General features: G+C 35.2%; 1 protein-coding gene across 3 annotated transcripts in view; it reads right to left on the bottom strand.

The window, feature by feature from the left end:
• Nucleotides 1–23,683, bottom strand: part of LOC115424719 (disintegrin and metalloproteinase domain-containing protein 11-like) — a 51,218-nt gene that overhangs the window by 13,068 nt on the left and 14,467 nt on the right. For all 3 annotated transcript variants that reach the window (XR_003936125.1, XR_003936126.1, XM_030142123.1), the window contains exons 6-19: nt 23,128–23,191; nt 22,958–23,018; nt 21,910–22,088; nt 16,083–16,148; nt 15,621–15,787; nt 15,429–15,513; nt 11,724–11,814; nt 8,248–8,299; nt 7,575–7,674; nt 5,440–5,511; nt 5,187–5,279; nt 2,934–3,014; nt 1,961–2,011; nt 1,816–1,879 (exon numbers count right to left, since the gene is read on the bottom strand). Coding sequence is in view for 1 of the 3 variants with exons in the window: in XM_030142123.1 (XP_029997983.1) it covers nt 1,816–1,879; nt 1,961–2,011; nt 2,934–3,014; nt 5,187–5,279; nt 5,440–5,511; nt 7,575–7,674; nt 8,248–8,299; nt 11,724–11,814; nt 15,429–15,513; nt 15,621–15,787; nt 16,083–16,148; nt 21,910–22,088; nt 22,958–23,018; nt 23,128–23,191 (1,226 nt within the window). In the remaining 2 variants the exon portion in view is untranslated. The remainder of the gene's footprint in view (nt 1–1,815; nt 1,880–1,960; nt 2,012–2,933; nt 3,015–5,186; nt 5,280–5,439; nt 5,512–7,574; nt 7,675–8,247; nt 8,300–11,723; nt 11,815–15,428; nt 15,514–15,620; nt 15,788–16,082; nt 16,149–21,909; nt 22,089–22,957; nt 23,019–23,127; nt 23,192–23,683) is intronic.

Raw genomic sequence — 23,683 nt, forward strand, 5'->3', positions numbered from 1 at the left:
ATAAAAAACATTCAATCACATAGTTTTTTTCATGCGTAAAGAAGAATAAAAACACTCAGGAAAAAAAATCTTGATTAAGGTTCTCCTATTTCATGCGTGAAAGGGTTAAAAACATGTGGATTCAGTGTAAAAAGTACAATGACGAAGCTGATAACAGGTGAAAGTAGCAAAAATACACTAAATACAGCGTATATCAACATAAATATTGATTTTTATGCGGTCATTTATAAGGTGGTAAAAGCAGTAGATAGACCAGGGAAGTGTCTGTACCAGAGGAAGGAGCTGAGACTAGATCTACTGTACGTTCCTACCTTCACCTATTGTCATGAACTGGTGCAGTGACTGAAAGAACCAGGTTACAGAAATAAATTTTCTCTGCAGGAACACTGGACTCCCCCTTAGAGACACTTCCAGAGGAGCCAACTGAGGTGGTTCGGCCATCTGGTCAGGATATGTCCAGGAGGTGAGATCCCAGGGCAGACCCAGGATACGCTGGAGTGATTATATCTCTGGCCTGGGAACACCTCAGTATCTGGGAACTAGAGGAGGCAGCTGGGGAGAGGGAAATCTGGGCTTCTCTGCTCAGGCTGCTGCCCCCACGACCCAGATAAGTGACGTAGATGGATGGATCTGGTACAAAACCTCTACGCCTTCCAGAGACTCATACGGTTCTGCATACCTGTGTTGAGATTCCCTGTTTTACGGATGTCCCTGAACTACTCCTGGATCACATCTACACCTGGACACTGACCACCATGTCAGTCTTTTTCTGATTTAAACATTTTGAGAATCATGTGGTGAATGGAGTTACAATTACACTTTTTATACTATATTTACCTCCGTCAAGTGTAATGGCGAAGGTAAATATAGTAGAAAAAGTGAAAAGGGGGGGGGTTGTCTGTCTGTGTGCAAGATTACTCAAAAGGTTATGGACAGATTTTGATGAAATTTTCAGGCAATGTTGATACTGGCACAAGGAACAAATGCTTAAATTTTGGTGGTGAACGGGGTAGGGGGGTGATCTGCCTTGGTGGAGGTCTGCGCTCTGCGAGTACTTTTCTAGTTTGTTATCACCTCTGCCAGAAGGTATTGTGATCACTTTGCTTTGTGTGTTTGTTTGTTTGTTAGCAACTTTACGGGAAAACTATTACAACCATCTTTACCAAATTTTACCCACAGATAGGCCTAGGCCCTGGGACGAATCCATTAAATTCTGGGCCAAGTAGGCCAAAATTCAAGGTCACAGCAAGGTCACAAAATCTCAAATTTTCCTAGCTCTCATCATTGAGCAATTTTCAAAAATTCATAAAAAATTCAAAACGACTCCGACTAGCCTCCAATTTGATACACCTGTAGCTTATAACAATATCTTGTATCTGTCACAAAATTGTCCACATCCACTGTGGAATGAGGACTCTGTTGACATTTCAATTTAACATTGAAAATCCCATTTACACATTTTTCATTTGACTCAACAAATACTGATTGGAATTTAAAATAATTTGACATACACATGACTGGTACCAAGCTTCAACTTTTTCGGCTGTATGGAACAACCTTGAAACTGTTTGATTTAGAAAGAAATAGTCGATCCACACATGCACACCGTTCAGGGTGCTTGGAGGAGGTTTGCGTTCTCTGAACACATGTTATATTTAATTATACTTTACATACTATATTCTGATGCTGATACACTTTGACTTAAATAAGGTTTTGAATGCATTACTTTTACTTGTAGTGGAGCATTTTTACCCTGTGGTGAATCTGAGCACTACCAAATATGTTATCGCTTGCATGTGTTTGTTGTAAACTTACTATAACCCCAGAGTCCTTTGCACTGTCCATCACGAGTCCTGCATCGCCCCCCGTAACAGCGTCCCTGAAGAGTTGAATAAACAATATTTAACATCATCAAACAGTGAGCAGCAGATCAGAAAAGATAACACAAATGCACTCCTACCTGAATGCTATCACACATGTATCCGTCCAGCTTGTGCACATTGTGTGGGCACTAAAAAAGAGGAAAATCCACACAGTAATGATACTCTAGATCACAGGTGTCAAACATGCGACCCGGGGGCCAAATCCAGCCCACCAAAGGGTTCAATCCGGCCCCTGGGATGAATTTGTGAAATGCAAAAATTACACTGAAGATATTAACAATCAAGGATGTTAAAATCATTTTAGGGCATTTCAGTCTAAAGTGGAGCAGACCAGTAAAATACTATCACAATAACCTATAAATAATGAAAACTGTAAATTTGTCTCTTTGTTTTAATGTCAAAAAGAAGTAAAATTACACAAAAATGTTCACATTTAAAGACTAGTCTTTTAGAAAAAATGTGAACATCTCAAATGTCTTAAGAGAAGTATGTGGAATTTTAATAATATTCTGCCTGTTATTTAATGTTTTGTGTATTTGTAGATCCACTGCGATCTCTAAGTTGTGATTCACATGCATAAATGATAAACTAAGGTGTAATATTGTGAACATTGCACTTACTAATAAATTTTCAGGTTGTTCACATTTCTTTATGTTATGTTCAAGTACAATTCGTAGATGTAAACATTTTCATTTCGGAATTTACTTTTTTCACTTGAAAGTTCTTATCCTATTATTTATATTATGGCCCACTTATTATCATGTTAGGCTGTATGTAGCCCCTGAACTAAAATGAGTTTGACACCCCTGCTCTAGATCATGGGTGTCCATTTCATTTTAGTTCAGGGGCTACATACAGCACAACGGGATCTCAAGTGGGCCGGACCAGTAAAATAATAGGCATAATTACTTTTACATACCTAATAATTCACATTTTTCACTTTGTTTTAGTGTGAAAAATGTCAAATTGCATAATAAAAATAAAAATAACCTCAATAACCATGTAAACCTGACATTTGACATTTTTGTTTTTAGACACATCTGGTCCTACCTGGCTTGAGTCTCCGGTGCAGGTTTCTGGGATATCACAGTCGTTCACAGCCTCGCGACACACAACACCTCTTTGCTCGTACTAAAAAAATAGAAAAGGTAGGTTATTAACAGCCCAAAATGTTGTATATAACCATAAACTTTTTTAATAAATCCAAACTTTTAATAAATGATGTTAAAATGTTCTTACTGATACTGACTAATCTATGGGTCTGTACAGTTTATCTCAGATTTTCTTGAAAACACTGTGTTAACACTTCTAGGCCATGAGACATAATAATAAAGTCATTATATGATGTTATTATTATCGCTAAGTTGGCGTTTGTTGATTCCTCTTTATATTCCTCTCAATAATCATCTTTGACTAATGCAATGATTACATTCTCAGTCCTAGTTACACCTTATCTAACAAGAACAAGTGGTGCCAGGCACAACAAGCCCCGCCCCTCGCACATATTGTAGCTTATTTTGACTTCAATCCAGCTGATGTCATCGTGTATATGCGTGTGATGATGTCAACATATCAATAGCCTCTGTATATGTGCTAAGTCTGAAGTAAACTGAAACAATGCTCATTTGAAATTTTGCCCATTATAAGTAAATGGTTAAAGAAAAAAGATTTTAAAAATTCATAAAAAATTGGAACTTTGACTTAATTTTCCCAAAATGTAACCACATCTATTCTAGGTCACTGGCAATCTATAAACCAAATTTGGTATGAATTCAACAAATAGTTTTTCTGCTACAGACATTTGAAATTTCACCCATTATAGGTAAATGGTAGAAAAAAAATTAAAAATTCATTAAAAATTTGAACTTTGACCTACTGTTCCCAAAATGTAATCAGATCTATTCTGGATCACTGACAATCTATAAACCCGATTTGGTATGAATTAAACCAATATTTTGCTGCTAGACAGTTAACAAACAAAGAAACAAACAAACCGATTCAAATTTCAACTTTCTGGCTAACAGTACTGATGGGCCTGGGGATTTATGTGACCACTAGAGGGAGTAGTGAGTCACTGGACACAGCTCCAAATGAAAAGAATGGAGTTTGATGCTGAAAACACTGTTTCTTCTACACAGGCGAGTTTGATTATGAGAAGGTATTATTATGGAATGTTATTATCTTTGCTAAGTTGCCGTTTGTTGATCCATGGTTCAGACTAAACTGTGACAGTAAACTGTGACAAACGAGGCCAGGTTTGGACGATTCATAACAGATCTTTAGTGCAGCTACTGACAACACAAACTGTACAGAAAACAGAGGTAATTTGTGGTTTTACTTTAGCTGTTTTCCATCTAAAAACAGAGCTAGACTAGCAGAGACTCAAAAACAGTCTCTATCCAACAGCAATAACCACCCTCAATGCCATAAAAAACAATCTCTAACACAACACATATATACAGTGACGGGATCGTGCAATGACAGAATGAATGGCTGTATGTGTTTGTTTCTGTATTTATTTATTATTGTGGTGTTTGTGTTGTTGTTTTTTTTTTTTACTATGCACTGATTGATACTTTTTTAAAATTTCGTTGTACATGTTGCATGTTACAATAACAATAAAGGACTATTCTATTCTATTCTAAGCTAACAGAGCTATAAAGTAAACTATCAGCTGATGCGGCACGTGAAGATTATAAGACAGTGTTATTTTGAACTACTGTTAAAATAAGCGGCTATAAGTTTTAGTTTGAAGATACAAACTTGATGATACCACAATACAGATGTGTGAAAACAATAAGCTTTAAACTTTTTTCAGTGAGTGATACAGTCTGTGGATACGTAAGGTTGATTTGTCTGTGATTTTGGTCCTAAGTGTGTTGTAGAAGGCGTTTTCCCTCCTGGTACTGAGAGTTTAGAATATTAATCCTACAAAGAACCACTCTGGGACTTTAACTAAGACCTCTTTGTTATTGTCTCTTTCTCTTAGGAGCATAGAAACTTACACTTCACTGTTGTTTTTCACACAAAATAGGAACAGATCTCCAATTTTTTGGTAAAATAATTTGTTTTTTTCTTAATTAGCAACACTGACCAAGCTGGATGTCAAACAAAAAACTCTCTAATGAGATGCAGAAATAAGTGTTAGTGAGATTATTTCCTGCCAACATCATTTTGTGACAAATGTGTTTTGATTTTGCTGTTAAATGGCCTCTTTATCTCCTCATGTCACAGTTTTTTAAACCCCTGTAAAGTACATCTCTGCTACAGTATTTATCTGTCTATCTATACAGGTCACCTCACCTTACAGCCGCTGCAGCAGAGTCCATTACTGCACATGGCGTCGTGGGTAAGCGTACATTTCTTACAGCATGCGCCTCCACTTCGTGCACACTCCTGCAGCAACACACATGAAAATAAGCTGTCGGCTGAGTTTGAACGCCATACCGTCCAGTACCCCACATGAAGACAGAAGGTGGAGGCTCCGCCCATCTGCATCAGGCTGCGTTTCATGCATAGAGATGTAAAGATACACAGTGTCCAAATGTGTACTCACCACCTGGGATCCACAATCACACTCCTCGCCTGCCTCCACAAAGCCATTCCCACACTCTGGAGGGTCAAACAGCTTGGAAAAAGAGAGGAGCATATAGAATACAAGAACATATATGAGTGAGCGACAGATGGGTGAGGAATGAGATACGTCTGAGAGAGAGGGAATGGCTGGCTGCTGATACTGTCGCGGAAAAAATTATTAGACTACCCCTTGTTTTCTTCAATTTCTTGTTCATTTTAATGCCTAGTACAACTGTTTTTACATTTGTTTGGACAAATATAATGATAACAACAAAACAGCTCAAAAGAGTTTAATTTCAGAGCTGATATCTATCCATTTTCCATGTTTTCTTGATAATAACCAACATCACTTAAGTTCTTACATCAATAGCTATGGCATTGTACTGACAAAAACAGTGCTTTTAGGCATTCCATGTTTTCTTTTCTGTCTGTTTTAGTCACATGATACACACAGGAGTTAATATCTGATTGCATAACCATTGTTTCTGATGACTTTGGATGGTCTAATAATTTTTTTCCGCAACTGTAGAAGAAAACAGGAATGTTACTGTAGGGCTGGGTGATAAGTGGCTAAAAACTAAATCTATGATCGACTGTAATCCATCTACGTTAAATTACAAAAATTATGTAAGTAGTTAAAATAAGTTGCAGCACTTACAAAGGTGTCATTTTTGGAAACCAAATTTGGAAACACCTGGTCTTCCATTTTTCTTTTTTTCAGAGAAAAATGCATTTTCCTATTATTTATATACATCAAATTAGATAATTTAATAGTATGAAGATTTATTTTGACCAAACAAATATATAAATGTACAGATACTGGCATAAAAATCTCTTCAAACAGTAGATTTTGAATAAAATATGTTGTTATGTCATGTTTTTCACAAGTTTAGGGACCATGCAAACTCCTTACAGTATATACATGTGGGTTAAAGACTGTGATTAATGCTGTGTCTGCGCTAAGGTAAATATTCTCCAAAAATAGATGATTTTTTTTTTTACATTTCGGCCTCTTGCCCACACAGAAATGGTATTTTAGGTTACAAAAACTGATCTTTTTAAACTTTCCCATGTGAAGACTATCGAAAATGTGTTGTGTTTATCTGTGTGAACATAGAAAGTAGAAAGATTAGAAAACAACTGGCATTGTGAGTAATTTTTCTCCTATCTGTTATTGCTTTGTGGACTGAAGCTGCACCTGAAACATCAAATCCAGGTGTATAAATCACCTATAAACCCATGTAAAGAATACAAATCATGTATCACTTATGGTAACTTCATTTTAGAATTTAACTTATAGCATTAATAATTAAATATCTGTTTAGAAAAATACCCATCTTTGTGTGAGTGTATTGATACATGAAAAACACTGAAAAAAATGTTATGGTGTTTACTTCTACATATTTTGTGTAGTTTTAAAATGTCACCCCCCCTCAAAAAAACCCCCCTAAATCTCTTAATATGAATGTAACAAATAACAGCATGCACATGTCTATCAGAAATGATAAAAGACAAGGTGTTTCCAAACTTTTGATAGACACTGTAATAGTAGTTTTAAATCATGTGAAACAACATTAGTAGGGAATGATTCCACAAACACATCCACAATGAATGCAAGACAACAAACAGCATCATTTTCTGGCATGTAAATGAAACTATTGTGCTGTTCTTCTGGCTAAGATTGTCTTGATTGTTGATTTTTGTATTATTATTTATGTTTTACTTGTTCACATATATGTTAAATTTCATTGCATGTTTGGAATAAACCATTAAATCAAAGCAAATCAAAATAATTTTGAAGCAGAAAAACCTCTCCAGAGGAAGCACTTATATTTGCAGTTCTTAGTGTTTGAGCAGATGGTGTAAATGTTGTCTGTACACACTCCATATTACATCCATTCATTAATGTAAAATAATCGTTAGCTGTACTGTTCTGTTTTTGATTATAACACTAAAGTGGAACATTTCTGACTGGTACCTACAGTAAAAAAGAGACTGAATCTGAAACTGAATCCCAGCCTTGTTTTGACGTTCTATAAGTGACTCTATTTTCTGGTGTAAACCTCTTCTGATAACCAGGCCTCACCACATCCCACATGCACACATGGCCCTCACCTTGCTGGGCTTGTTGAAGAGGCAGCTCCCGCCCCCCTGGAGCAGGAACTGGATGTACTCGTCAACACTGCAGCGAGAAAACTTTCTGGGCAGATTGTATCTGAATTCGCAACACACATAGAGACACAAAAATGATCCAGAGCAAGACATGAAGGAAACGAAAACAAAAAAGCACAATGAGTTTTGCCAAAGCCACTGTGGGTGTCTGTATCTCTTTGCAATCTGACAGAAATGTTACCATCTGTACAAGGATATTATTCAAATGAATAATTGAAATTAGTGTTGCTCCATCTGGAATGAGGAGCTGAATCTAAATCACTCATACAATAAGTACATTTAATTCAACATTTGTAGTGTTTTTCACGCTGGCCAACCTGCTGATGTCTGACGTTCCGACACATTTACTCTATGCATCAGATACAAGCTGTGATTATCAGCGGCTCGGCTCATTGCGGACTGAGTAAAAGTCACGACCTCCTTCTGTTACAGGTGTTTAATTGTCTAATTGAGTGAAATGAACGGAACAAATCACAGCTTAGAGGGAGCACGACAAGAAAACAGTCCTGCTGTCTGATGTTTAACTGTGTCAACAAACTGGGAGGAAATGCCGTGCACAGGTGCGTTATGCTTTTTAATGCCGCTCGTTTTGTTGTGCGTCGGTTCGGATATTTACCCCGTGTCTTCCATGATGCAGCCCAGCCAGGTGTCCGGACACCTGCAGTCTCCTGGGAAGAAGATCAGACGCAAAAAACACAGATAAGACAAGGAAAGAAGGAATGATGATACGAATGCATTGTGATTTGTATTTAATAGAGCAAGATACTGAACTCCATTATTATTTTTTTTTAAATACAGGATTTCGCCAATGATTTTCATTCATCTTTATTATTAATCCTATTATTTTTAACCCTTTCATGCATAGTGGTCATTACAGTTGACAGTTATTCTCCAGCTGTTGTCTTGTATATTCATGGATTTTGCTGTTTTAGTTCCATATCAGCCAACACAGTGGACACTCATGCATCATCTCATACACTGTAATTCATACCATTACTGTAACTTTGCTGTTCTTCATAAACATGATCTGTACTAACATGTTTGAGCGTAAATCAAGTGCTTGTTATTGTTATTAGACTGTAATTAACAGTTGTTTTTTTTTTGCTTTTTTTTTTAACAAAATGGTTTCTTTTTTGCATATTAACTCCATGAAGTGAGTAATGACCTGTATTAGTGTATGTTAAAATGTGAGAAAACATCAGATTAGCTGCATTAAAAATATTTTTATTTTATAGTTTTCACACAGTAAACCAGTAAATACATTTCTTTGCTTCAAAAATTAAATGCATAGTGTCCAGTTGAATGGTTATTTTTGCAACTCCATGAAAAATAGGTTCATAAAAAAATGTTAATCGCACTGTTTTTTTAATGCCTAGAGGAATAAAAACATCCAGAAAAAAAACCTTAAGGCTCTCATAATTCATGCATGAAAGGGTTAATGACAGCTTTAACTGTAGAAAATGTTGAAGACCTGAAAATTAAAACTAAAGATTTGTTCTGTAATTTTTGCTTGGATAAAATTGAAAATGGTGTCGAAAAATGTATTGTTTTTGACGCCAAGGTATCAATCTAATGTAGGAAAATTCTGAACAATAACTCTACCAATTTACTGAGAATACTTGCCATATTGTGATATCCCAAAATAATCACAAATATTTTGAACATCATAAGAAACATCTCCACTCACCTGAATAAAAGTAGTTTGCTAAAACTAACAAAAGCTACTTATTTTATCATTACTTCCATATGTACCCATTGACCTTTTACAGTGTGACTAATTATGGCTTATTTAGAGTTTAGAATGATTTTTGTAAATAAGTCATGTCACATCTGCCATGTTCAAGTGCAAACGGAATATTATTCATTAAAAATGTTTAACAAATCTATGCCAGTCAGTGACTCTTATTTGTAAATTGTGTGTAAAATGAAACTATCATTAGATTCATCCTCCAGTAGTGGAATAAAGTAATAACAGAGTAGACAATATTGACAGTATCACTGATTGTTATTATTTATGTTACGATTAATCGCCAACTCAAATTTTAGACCCCTGGCAGAGAACATGTTGTGATAAATCAGCTTTAAATTTCAAGTATAGTAGACTAAAATATAAGGTTTTTCTTTTTTGTTTTGTTTTGTTTTTTCCCATGCATTTATTTATTTTATTTTATTTTATTTTATTTTAAACTTTATTTTGCAGTTTTTCATTAACAAACATACAATTTACAAACATAGACACAAAAAGAAATGTATCCTCCCACCCCCAGGGCTCTTAAACAACAATAAAAAAAAAAAAAAAATACAAACATATAGTCAGACAGGAACTTCTCATCATATTGTGGGTGAATTGACATATTGAGCCTATTATAAGTAGTTATAACCATCAAGATGTATCATTGAAAAGAAAATTCTACAAATTCTATAAAGGGACTCCAGGTCAGGGGGAAGTTTTTGCGGGCTTTACATACACTACAAACAATAGTTAAGGATATTTCTTTTTTTTTTTGTCATTTTTTTGTTGTTTTTGCCATTTGTAAATAAAACTATGTCTGATCCAAGGTTATTATCGTTAACAAAAACTAACGAAATGACGATAACGAGAATTGAAAAAACATTTTCGTTAACTGAAATAAATAAAAACTATAATTAAAAGAAAAAATGATAACTAACTGAAACTGTATTGTGTGCTTACAAAACTAACTAAAATGTTTAAAAATTATGGACAAAATTCCCTTTGCTTTCGTCTTTGTCAATGTCGGATTGATATGAAATCGATTTATTTTGCTATAGCAATTGTAGCTAGCGGCACCACATGACACTTCACGACCTGTCACTTCTCATCACTTGTGGTTTAAAGTCGTCTTCTGGTTCCCACTCTACCTGGAAACATGAAGACTAAAGTTGGGAGAAAGCAGCAGAGTCCTGTCTGGGATTTATGGGAATATAATGGCGAGGAAGATAAAAGATTTGACAAAGCTAAAATGAATACTAAAACTAAACTAAAATTAAGCATTTAGAAAAAAATGAAAACTAATAAGAACTAGCAAACCTGCTCTAAAAACAAATTAAAACTAACTGAATTAGAGAAAAAAACGGCAAAACTAAATAAAACTAAACTATAATGAAAAATCCAAAAGTATTATAACCTTGGTCTGATCATTTAAAAAAATGTGTTTCAGTTCAATTCACACACAAAAAAGTAAAAAGGGCTGTGCAAGAATCCCAACTGAAAAAAAAAATAGCCCAAAAATTAAAAAATATCCTTAACATTTTGTTTGTAGTATATCTTGTATCTCAGTTTCTCTAAAGGTAAGAAAGACAGTACATCTGTCAACCACTGCAGAAATGATGGGGTTGAATTTGATTTTTTATTTTATTTTTTTCAGTTTTTCTCTCTTTTTTCCTTCCTGAAAAGGTCAGTTTGTTTACTCACTGTTCTTGTGCTGAGTACCTCCTATAGGCACATATGTATTTTAACTACTGCGTTTTTAGTACCTGTATTTCATCTGTTTTTCTGCTTCCTCTTTTGTCTTTTTTTCTTTTCTAACTCTCAAAAACCCACTGTGAGCAGGTGTTATAAATTATCCTTTTCCTCCAAACAATACACAGCATCTGGTGCTTGTGCATAATTGTAGGCAGCAGTTCCAATTCTATTGTTATGTCCAAGTTAAATAAACACAATCTAAACTAATGTAATTTAATCCTCCGCAGAGGTATGCGGTCTATAGTGCACTGTGCTCCTGTCCTGGCGTTGAATAATGGACCTAATGGCTCTTCAGCATTAATCACTGAGCCCATTGTTCAGTGGCAGTGATGCTCCAACCACCTCCACCCCCTCCTCTCTGGACGCAGGTGACTAATCACCTAATGGAGAAGTCTAATTACAGAAGGGAACTGTTGGACAGGGATATCAACACCCCCCCCACACACACCCAGATATCAACCCCTCCCTCACAATCGCCCTCTGCCTTTATCCTCCCCTCAGCAATCTCCTTCTAGTTATTTTGCAGATTTATTCAGCTCAGTGCTTGTTTTATAAATCTGTCAGTCCCTCCTCACTAGATAATAATCCCACTATCCAGAGTCTTTTACCTGCAGAGTTGCGTATATTGTTCCACCTCATCCCGATGTTCTGGCCCAGGCTTTGGCACAAAGTGATGGCCATGACACCGACATTCCCGTACTGGAACGGACATGTCAAATCAGAGGTTTTAATGAGAAATGTAAACATTAAAGCAATATTAACCCTTTCATGCATGAATTATGAAGAAAGGTACCTAGATTTTTTTTAGATTGATTTTACTACTCAAAATTAGGCTACAGTTGAAATGCATTTTGAATTTTCTTTTAAAAATATGGTTTTATTCAGAAGATATTTAGCCTCCTGAGACCCAGGAAAGTATAAGTTTAGGCATTTTTTCTTTAAATCATTGCCCATTTTGGAAACATCATGATGCAACATTTTTTAGATGCATTTTTAAAATTTTGTCTGTAATGTCCTTTGTGGTAGACAGTTTTGTTTTTTTTTTTGTTTTGGGTTTTTTTTTTTATAAAGCTGCGAAACTCTTGTCCACAAACATGGACAGAAAACCCATAGCTGGGTCTTAGGAGGTTAACTGTATGAGATCACAGCACAGTCAAAATATCTAAAACTAAGATGATACTTTTTTCATTGTATTGCATAAGGTCTATAGAGACTGCTCCCATGTGGTTTGGAGAATATTGCCTTAATAACCCTTTGAAAAGTGAGCTTAAACTATGTGTCCACAAATGTGGGCATCATGCATGAAAGAGTTAAAGTAATATATACATGTAGCAGAGCATGTCAGGACAAACATCAGGTTCACACATAGTATTTTATAGGACTGCTTTTAGATTTAACCCTTTCTTACGTGATTTATTACCATTTATTAGACTATTATCCTCTGTATTTTGTTTCTTTTCAGCGTAAATCATGAATTTTTCTATATTCAATTCACTGATCATGTAGATGTTCATAAAAGCTCAGATTAAAGTTGAGGATTATTACATCAGAAACAGATAAAACTGAAAAAAAGTGACTTTCTCAGAATATATACCAATAAGTGAACATAAATCAAGTGTCTCCATTCATTGTCACTGATCCAACTCCATGGGTTTTACTGGTGAATCAATGCTGTAGAAGATGACGGCGTTTCCTTGTTCACTACAGAGCCACTGAACGTCCAAATGGATCATATCTGATGACCATGAAAAGATGATAAACTGCATTTTACACCAATTATTTACATGTATTGATAGGATTAGTGGATCAACAGGTATTAAACATTACAGATGAGTGGATGCTTTTGTCATCACTCACTTATCTGTAGAGTTATGATAGTGTTTATTATATAGTTCCACAGATGTTCTAGTTCAGTTATCTGTGCATCAACTGCATCCATGTGTCTCCCCCTACTCCCCCAGTCTCTATCTATCTCTATCGTTCTCTCCTTTTCTCTTCCTTTACTCTCTCTCTTTAACCCAAACTGGTCAATGCAGACGGCCATCCTCCAGGAGTCTGGGTCTGCTCGAGGTTTCTGCTGTTAAAGGGAAGTTTTTCCTCGCCACTGTCACTCAGTTTATTTAAATCCAGGTTAAAGACCCACCTGTTCTCAGCTGCATTTGAATAGAGTTTGTATTCATCAGTTCAGATCTGCACTGTTCCTTATAAGCTAAAAGTTTTTATCTGTTTTATCTGCTTGTCTGTTTTATCTGTTTTATCTATTTATCTGATTTTTTTTGTTTTTTCTGGGTTTTTTTTGTTTGTTTGTTTTTCTCATGCCTATACTTTTTACTGCCTCTGCTGTAATGGTTTTAATGTTTTATGTAAAGCACTTTGAATTGTCTTGTACATGAAATGTGCTATATAAATAAACCTGCCTTGCTTTGCCTTACCAGTCATAAGTGTTTGCTCCTGGAGGACTCTGTTGGGTTTCTGTAAATTGGCTTAGAGTCTGGTTTTGACCAACTCTATATGTAAAGTGTCATGAGATAACTTTTCTTATGATTTGGAGCTATATAAATAAAATTTGATTTGATTTGATCTTTTGATCGCCAGTGGCTGTTTGGGTCTTTATGGGTTAATTATGACAGTTGCATCATTTTGATAAGCTTCTGCAGAGTGACAGCATTTCTTTCCATAGTTGAATTAATTTTTGGCCAAGACCTTGAATTGATGATGGGAGAGTCAGAGTGTTCTCTTGCACATCCCAGCTTGTCAATGTCATTCAGGTCTGGACTCAGTTTTGTCCAATACATGTGTGAAAATGACGTCTCATTCTCCCTGAAACACTCTTTCATAATCTGAGTCTGCACACTTGGACATGAATATTTCTTTTACTAATTTTACTGATAATATTTGTCTAGTACATATTATACGAATTATAGAAATTCTTTACTGTATTATTGAATATTTCTTTCCTGCTACTTTTTCTTATACTTGCATGGAGCAACTGTGACACACAACACTTTCCTCTAGGATTAATAAAGTATTCTGAATCTAAATGTAAAATCACAGTATTGTTATGTTGGAATATGCCGGCGTCATCAGCAAAGAAAAAAATCCTGTGTATAATTTCTAATATTTTTTGGTTTTCTTCCTCCTGAACCAAATGTCTTTGGGTTTGGGAAACACTTTTTTTGGTGTTTTGACACCAAACAATTAAACAGCAATATAATCAACAGTGAGTCCGTTTACATAACCATAAAAATGTGATAACTGCGAATAATCATATAATTGTAATAATCAGATCTGACATTTTGTTTCAGCAAATCCTCACATTTCTTTTGGAGCATATACATACAGTGATGATAGACTCATAACTTCCTATTATTTGACCATTTTACTTCCAGTTTCTCCCAATTTTTACACACATGCACAAATGTAAATTAATGAAAAATAAATGTGATTTTTTTTTTTCAAATCCAGGTGTGTTAATCTGATTTGTCATAATCAGATTACTGTTTTCTGATAAACTATATCAGGTTATGCTGTTTACATGATCACTTCAATGATCGAATTAATCCAGAAATCGGCTAATGATCAGAGTTTTAACCCTTTATTGGGCGAGTGAGTATTTTTGGTAATTTCCACATACATTACAAGACAGTGGCAGCAACAATTATAGTGAGGCAATAAATCTCAGGTCCAATGTGGTCTACAGGGTCTGTAAAGTCCACCTCTGCATGAACAGTGAGTGTACCTGCTTTGTTAGGTACCATGAAGTAATGGTACTAATGGAAGGAATGATGTTCAAAGGGATAATGTGGATGTGGCCAGTGTCTGGATGAGCACTTATGTTGTAATCTTCTAAAAGTGATGTTCTTTTCACCTTACATGTGTTTTTTCTTGTATTTTTTATGTATACTTCTTGGATTTGTATTTATTTTTTGTCACTTACGGGAAAGGAACCAAATATGGTAACTTCACTGACCTAGATTTTCTTCATGACAAGAAAAAATTTTGAAAAAATTCACAAAAGTAATACATTCTTGTTATGTCCTCCAATAACACACTAAGGTTGAAATTTTGAATTTCAGAATATTTCTGAGTGCCCTATAAAGGGTTAATGCACATGTAAAGGGGTTCATTGAACATAACCCTGGTGTGAGAGTTTTCTTAGCTTTTGTTGCTTTTCACAGCCTTTTGAAGTCTCATCCTTGACAAAAGTAATGATGAATCCACGTTTAAACCTAATTAAGGCTAAGATGAGATTGAAGAAATGTAAGAATAGAATAAAACTTAATACTATAAGAGTGGACTTAGACTTTCCTTACCTCATTGACGCCTCCGCCCTTCGTCAGAGAGCAAACCCCTCCAGTATAGGCCGTCCCAGTGCGACTACTATGAAAATTATGGCCCCTGTTGTGCACAAAAAACACAGCGCAATATAAAATACAATCTTGACTGTCAATAAAACATCAAACAGACCTAATGCAGACATGGGTGAAAGATATGTTTCCTCTTACGATAAAAGATGGACGACATCACACTGCTCTTTGATGTTGTCCTTCCTGTACTTCATGAAGTTCTGCAGCGTAACCAACGGGTCCTCCACGATGGGTATCATGTCTTTAGAGGACCAGGTCTCCATGGCAACAAGAACGATCCTTGTGTTCAGCTGTTCCTTGAAGATCTGCACATCAAAAATGCACAAATCCGGTCATTTTATTGCGTTTTTGGCGTGACTCCTGCACTGTGATATTTTTGGGCTATCTGGGATGAGCACATACACACTTTCTGATGTGTGTGTGGACGTTAACAGACCTCTCAACCCAATCTTAAGCCAACTGAACTACGTGAGATGTTTTGGAAATCAGGTTCACAGATGATAGAAGGTGTAATAAAGCTGTTCAGTGGCATTTTCTCTTATCTTTAATAGGTCACCCATCTATAATCGCATTAAAATCCCATAAACAAATATCCCTTACCGCATCTGCCATGTTGACCACTGCTTTGGCAAAGTTCTTGGTTTGGCTGTTGCGCAGCTTTACAAACTGTGGAGGCAAAGATACAAAGATGTTAAACTCTTTCACATAATTTGGAGCTTAAAATCAGCACATTGCAGGGTCAGTCCCCAGACACCTCCTGACTGACCATCTCTGATTTGGTTCATACTGTCAGAGAATAATGTTTTTAGTCCTTGAAAGCACCATACACAATTTCATCTTTACATTTTTATTAATTTTTGAAATTTGAACATGGGCTGTGATGATGATTTTACTGTAAAAACAAGCTGTGCATAAAAAAGATAAAGAAGTTCAAGTCATTAGTTTTAGGTTTTCAACTATTCACATTAGATGCAAGAAATTTTCAGGCGTTGTTTGACTGTAGGAGAAGTCTTTAACTTCTGTAAAGGAAGATGCACACTTGGACATTTCAAGATGCAAGATTCAAGAATGTTTATTAACATTATGTGCACATGATGACATTTTTCTTACAAGTAGTTCTTGGCTGGATAAAAGACAAGACAAGACAAGACAAGACAAGACAAGACAAGACAAGGTAAGATAAGATAAGATAAGATAAGATAAGATAAGATATGCCTTTATTTGTCCCACAAGGGGAAATTCCAGGTTACAGCAGTGAAGCACAAAAGCACACAAGAAAAGCACACAAGAGCAGAAGAAGTGCAAAATCAAAAAATAGGACAAATCAAAAAAGCTATATATACTATTTACAGCATAAAGTAGTAAAACAAAAACACTATAAAGTAGTAAAAAAAAAAAACTGGTAAAAAAAAATAAAAATAAAAATAAATAAATAAATGAATAAATAAATTAATATAAATAAATAAATAAATAAATAAATAGATAGATAAATAAATAAATAAATAAATAAAAACACTCAAGAATATGTACACTACAAACAAAAAGTTAAGGATATTTCTATTTTTGTCTTTTTTTTGTCATTTTTACCATTTGTAAATAAAACTGTCTGGTCATTAAAAAAATGGGTGTCAATTCATTTCACACACAAAAAAGTAAAAAGTGCTGTGCAAGAATCCCAACTGAAAAAAAAGCCCAAAAATTAAAAATATCCTTAACTTTTTTATTTGTAGTGTATATCAAGACTATGTACATTATACAGTATGCACATTTAGAATGCAATTTGTGTGCAATAATGTGTGCAAAAAGAAAATTTGTTTGTGCTTCATAGCAATTTTGGCATGTGTACTTCCACATCGAAGCACTACATGTCTTTTTGCATTTATTTGTCATTCTGCAGCATTATTGTGGTGATCCTCCAGATGACCACGGGGGTGCTGAAACCTATCATGGCTACATATGGGCGAAGGCGGGGTTTACCCTGGATGAGTCACCAGTTCATCATATGCCTGACACAAACAGAAGAACAACCATTCACTCTGACATTCACACCTACGGGTGACTTAGACTGACTGATTAACCTATTAAAGTGCATGTTCTAATAGCATGCAACATAACGTTTGTATCTCTAACAAGACTGTATTTACTAGGTTAACAATCAATTCATTGTAATTAATTAATTCTTTCCCTCTTGTTCATGTCGTGATGATTACTGATGCAACTGACATGCAGCGTAAACTTCAATCTAATGTTGAAAATATTAAGTTGGTATCTTCAACCAAACTGTATTTATTGTGAAATCTGCTGGTTTGTGTTGGATATACAGAGCAGAAACACACTATTTACACCATTAAAACTGTAGTGATTGCAGTTTGTTTTTGTTTCCCAAGGTTAAAAAAAAAGCCTAATTCCTTTTCAGCATATTATAATTAAGGAAGTCTGAGAAGAAACAGGAATTCTACCAACTTCTGTGGACTGGAAAACCCCAGGACACATATTTTCAGGTTAAATGTGTGACTGACACAGGCCTACTGATATTAAGATGTTAATTGTGGCTCAATATACGGGTTGGAAAAGTGTCTTCTCTTTTCAGTGTTTCAACTAAAAAGCATCAACTTCATCTGTATTTGTTTTTTTATCCCATAAAGACCCAAACAGCCACTGGCAACCAAAACTATCTACTGATGTAAAATGTTTAATACCTGTTGGTCCACTAATCCTATCAATACATGTAAATAATTGGTGTAAAATACAGTTTGTCATATTTTCATGGTCATCAGATATGACCCATTTGGACATTCAGAGGCTCCGTAGTTAATGTGGAAACACCATCATCTTCTACAACGTTGATTCACCAGTAAAACCCATAGAGTTGGATCAATGACAGTGGATATACACACATTTTTATGTTCAGTTACTGATATCTTTGCTGAAAAAGTACATTTTTCTTCAGTTTTCTGTTTCTGATATAATAACCCTCAACTTTAGTCTCAGCTTTTATGAACATCTACATCACAGGTGTCAAACATGTGGCCCGGGGGCTAAATCCGGCCCGCCAAAGGGTCCAATCCAGCCCGTGGGATGAATTTGTGAAATACAAAAGTTACACTTGGGATATTAACAGTCAATCATTTTACTTTAGGGGCCATAAAAGCTCTACTTTAGTCTCAAGTGGGTCAGATCAGTAAAATACAACCATAAAAACTGACAAATAATGACAATTCCAAATTTTCCCTCTGTTTTAGTGTAAAAAAGTGAAATTACATGAAAATGAGTAAATTTACAAACTAGCCTTTCACAAAAAATGTGAAAAAGTAGAAATGTGGTAAGAGAAGTAAGTGCAATTTTACTAATTTTCTGCCAGTTACTAAAATATTTTGTAAATTTGCAGATCCATTGTGATCTATAAGTTGTAATGCACATTTACAAATGATAAGCAGAGGCAAAATATTGTTAAAATTGCACTTAATTTTCTTAATAAATTTCAGTTTTTTCATGGTTGTTCATGTTATTCACATTTTTAAAAGGACAGTTTACAGATCTAAACGTTTCCATACTGTAATTTTAGTTTTTTTCACAATAAAACACATTGAAATGTTTGGAGTTGGCATTATTTATATATTATTATGTTATTAATTCACTGGTCCGGCCCACTTCAGATCATATTGGGGTGAATGTGGCCCCTGAACTAAAATGAGTTTGACACCCCTGATCTACATGATCAGTAAATTGAATATAGTAAAATACCTGATGTTGACGGAAAAAAAAACACAAAATGAAGAAGATAATATACAATAAATGGTGATAAATCACTTAAGAAAGGTTAAATAGAGACAAAAAATCATTTGGGGAACTGACACATAAGTAGCACTGGGTCTTTATGGGCTATTTATACATGTATTTAAATTTTACTCTATGATTTGGACCAAGAGCAGAGAGCTGCAGGATGAAGGCGTACATTTTCATATTCTGGAATTTTTCCTCCTTATTTCATTTCTAAGCGGATCTGATTTCATTATTTCATGCCACATACTGCCCATTACGACCCCAGCAGTTTGTCTGTACGGCCTCTGCCAGGTTTGTACCAGACTGAGGGGCCATCCACACAAGAGGAACGATAATGATAACATTCTCTAAACAGACGTTCTACACAGACACACTCCAGCTGTGTCCGAACCCCAACATGAATACTGATGACTTGTTACTGCTGTACACTGAGCTGGATATTTGTCCGACACAGATAGATTAGAGAAATGCATGTCTGTCACGTTGCTTTTTGAAACAAACAGCGTCTCTGTCCCTTTCAATGCCTCAGCACCCATCAGCGTTTCAACTTTTTCCTTTCATATATTCTAATTTCATCATTATCACTTGTCTTACTTAACAAGGAAGGACTAATTGAAACATACAGTACATGCACACATCATATAAATTACATGCCAATAAATAACAGCATCATGAAACATCAAATAATCAGTAAATGTTCATACAAAAATACTCAATATATCTACAGCAAAAATTTTCTGCCTCCAAGTCATTTAAAGTGACTCTGAAAGTGTTTAATGAGACCGGCTCCATGAAAGGGATACATGTTGTGCAGATATTTCAAACACTCAACAACAGTGCGACACATACCAGAACAGTTCCTCAAAATTACATTGAGTTTTATAATCTATAATCTGGGTCTATAATCACATGATGCATCAGATGATAGTTTACATTATAGCTCTGTTAGCATAGTTCTATTTTTAGACAGAAAACAGCCAAAAACCACAAATCACCTCAGTTTTCTGAACAGTTTGTGTTGTCAGTAGCTGCACAAAAGATCTGATTGGAATCATCCAAACAAGGTCAGAAATGCCACAGTTTAGTCTGAACCGTGAGTCATCAAACAGCAACTTAGCAAAGATAATAACATCACATAACAAGTGGTGCCAGGCACAGCTAACCCCACTCCTTGCACATTTTGTAGCTTATTTTGGCATCGATCCAGCTGATGTCATCATAACAACTGCCTCAACATATGTGGCAAGTCTGAAGTAAATTGAAACAAGTCTGATGTTTTTACAGACATTTGAAATTTTGTCCATCATAAGTAAATGGGAGAAAAAAAAGATTTAAAAAATTCATAAACATTTTTTAACTTTGACCTACTTTTACCAAAATGTAACTACATCTATTCTGGGTCACTGCCAATCTATAAACCCAGTTTGGTATGAATTCAACCAATAGTTTTGCTGCTAGCATGTTAACAAACAAAGAACCAAGGTTCTAATCGTTTTGGATTTTTCATTATAGTTTAGTTTTATTTAGTTTTGACTTTTTTTATCTCTAATTCAGTTAGTTTTAATTTGTTTTTAGAGCAGGTTTGCTAGTTTTTATTAGTTTTCTTTTTCTTTTCTAAATGCTTAGTTTAAGTTTAGTTTTAGTTTTTTTATATCTTTTCTCTTCTTCTCCGTCATATTCAAATAAATTCCAGACAGGACAGAACTTTAGTCTCCATGTTTCCAGGTAGAGTGGGGACCAGAAGATGACTGTAAACCACAAGTGACAAAAAGTGAACTGCCAACAGCTAAAATTGCTAGCGTGAAATAAAACACTTTCGTATCCGATGTTGACAAAGACGAAAACGAAGGGAATTTGATCCATAATTTCTATATGTTTTAGTTAGTTTTGTAAACACACAATACAGTTTCAGTTAGTTATGTTTTTTTTCTCTTAATTATAGTTTTTATTTATTTCAGCTAACGAAAATGTTTTTCAAATTCTAGTTTTCCTCATTTCGTTAGTCTTCGTTAATGATAATAATCTTGCAAAGAACCTCCTCATAATCAAACTCACCCATGTAGAAGAAACACAATGTTTTTAGCATCAAACTCCATTCTTTTCATTTAGAGCTGTGTCCAGTGACTCACTACTCCCTCTAGTGGTCACATAAATACCCCAGGCCCATCAGTACTGTTGCCCATAAAGTTAGAATAAAATATTTTTTCCTCTTTTCATGAAATGATTGTGACAATGTGATTTCTTCTCGATAGATAAGACTCAGTATGTAATCACTGCATTAGTAAAAGATGAATTATTAGGAATAAAAAGAGGAATGTGACTGAAAACAAAATTATTCCAACTTTATAGTCAACAGTGTCAATTCAGATCCTATCTCTACAGTCCAATACAATAGAGTGTTTGGCAGAATTCCCTTTTGACAGGTCTTTTTTTACTCCTGTTGAGTGACATGCCTATTGGCGGAGCCGGTTTAGAATCCGACCAACCATCAGTCTGACAGGTTACACTGGGCTACAGTGACAGAAATAGCAGGACCAGCACCCTGACCTGACTTATGTAACTCAGACATATCAGCCCACACAAAGACCACTGCTGCTATTCAAACATGCACCCAGTTAGTTCGAAAAGTAGTCATGTCACTCACCATTTCATTGTCGTTGACCACCATCAGCTCAATATATTTGGTCTCGGTCTGGACGGAGGGTCTGCGAACAAATCTCTTGGATCTCCTGAGTCCACCTGACACCTGTTGCTCCCTTATTTGTTCTGGTCGGTCGTTGTCGCCGTCACCTCCTCTGCTGTCCCACTTGTCCTCTGTACAGTCTGGACACATAGAAGATCAGAGCTGTAGTCAGTCAGAGCAACGTTACTGTTTTAACCCATAAAGACCCAAACATCCACCAGCGACCAAAACCATCCACTGATCGAAAATGTTTAATACCTATTGATCCACTAATCCTATTAATACATGTAAATAATTGGTGTAAAATACAGTTTGTCATCTTTTAATGGTCACCAGATTTGACCCATTTGGACATTCAGAGGCTCCGTGGTGAATATGAAAACACCATCATCTTTTACAACATTGATTCACCAGTAAAACCCATGGAGTTTGATAAATAACACTAGTTGTAGACACTTGTTTTACTGAAAAAGTCACTTTTTTCTTCAGTCTTGTCTGTTTTTTGGTATAACACTCAAGTTTAATCTGAGTTTTTATGAATATCTATATGATCTGTACATTAAATATTAGAAAATACCTGATTTTCACTGGAAAAATGCAAAATACAGAGGATCATTTCATAATAAATGGTCACAAATTACTTAAGAAATGTTAAATATAGAGAAAAAAAAAATCATTTGGAAACTACCACCAAAGTAGCACTGGGTCTTTATGGGTTAAAAAAAACACATTACAGTGATTACAAGTCAATAAAAAACAGTGAATGAATCTCTAGGAGTAAAGGAAGATGATTCATACTTTAATATTAGCTCCTCTGTCTGTCTGGCTTTTAGAATATACTGTATCTGCAATTTCCAGTTTTGGAGCATTCATGGAAAACAATACTAGTATATCCTTCTATCCTACCATTTGGGAACAACCAGGCCTCATTTATCTCAGTTAGAGTAAAACAATGTGATTAAGTCATGTGATGAATTAAATACCTTTTACTATAAATGCATTTGCATACCTGGGCAGTCGGGGGAAAGTCTGATATCAGGCATCCTACGAATTAAGTGAGCGCCATCATCCTGCAATAGAATCGTATCGTATTAGACACCAAAAATAAGCATCTGTATTCACACTGTTTAGCATATATTCTGTTACTGTCATTAAAACTGCAGTCTATGGATAATTTACCTGCGTGCTTCCGTTCTGAATGGGTTCAATCCCGTAAGAGAAGAAGCCGTCAGAGAACATACCACTGAGATGGAACAACAAGAGAAATGCAGTGAGATGCAGAACAGAACAATAAACACAGGCTTAAAAGAACAGTTTTAAAGCATAATTACTGGGACTGGGATAATTACACTTAACTGGTATTCAACCCTTTCGTGCATGAATTGTTAATAAACTAGTGGTATTTTTTGACATAAAACATGCCCGGTTGAATATCTTCAGTATACTACCCAATATTCATTGGAGTGGATTCTATGCATCAACAGTTTAACATGTAACGGTATTAATATTTAAGCATAAATGCATCCATAAAGCTCTTCCTGCAAAGATGTAAAATGTAACTATCCAGTGGTGAATGTCATGAATCAGTGATTATATTCTGGGAAACTTCAATCACTGACACAAAATAACAAAAACTATAAGAATTAAAGGAGTGATATTTTGCTTTTTTAAATGGAATTATGCATTTTAAAACATTTCCCTGTGGTCTACATAAACTGTAAATGCTATGCTTGGG

This window comes from Sphaeramia orbicularis, chromosome 8 (assembly GCF_902148855.1).
Source record: "Sphaeramia orbicularis chromosome 8, fSphaOr1.1, whole genome shotgun sequence".
Lineage (NCBI taxonomy): Eukaryota > Metazoa > Chordata > Actinopteri > Kurtiformes > Apogonidae > Sphaeramia > Sphaeramia orbicularis.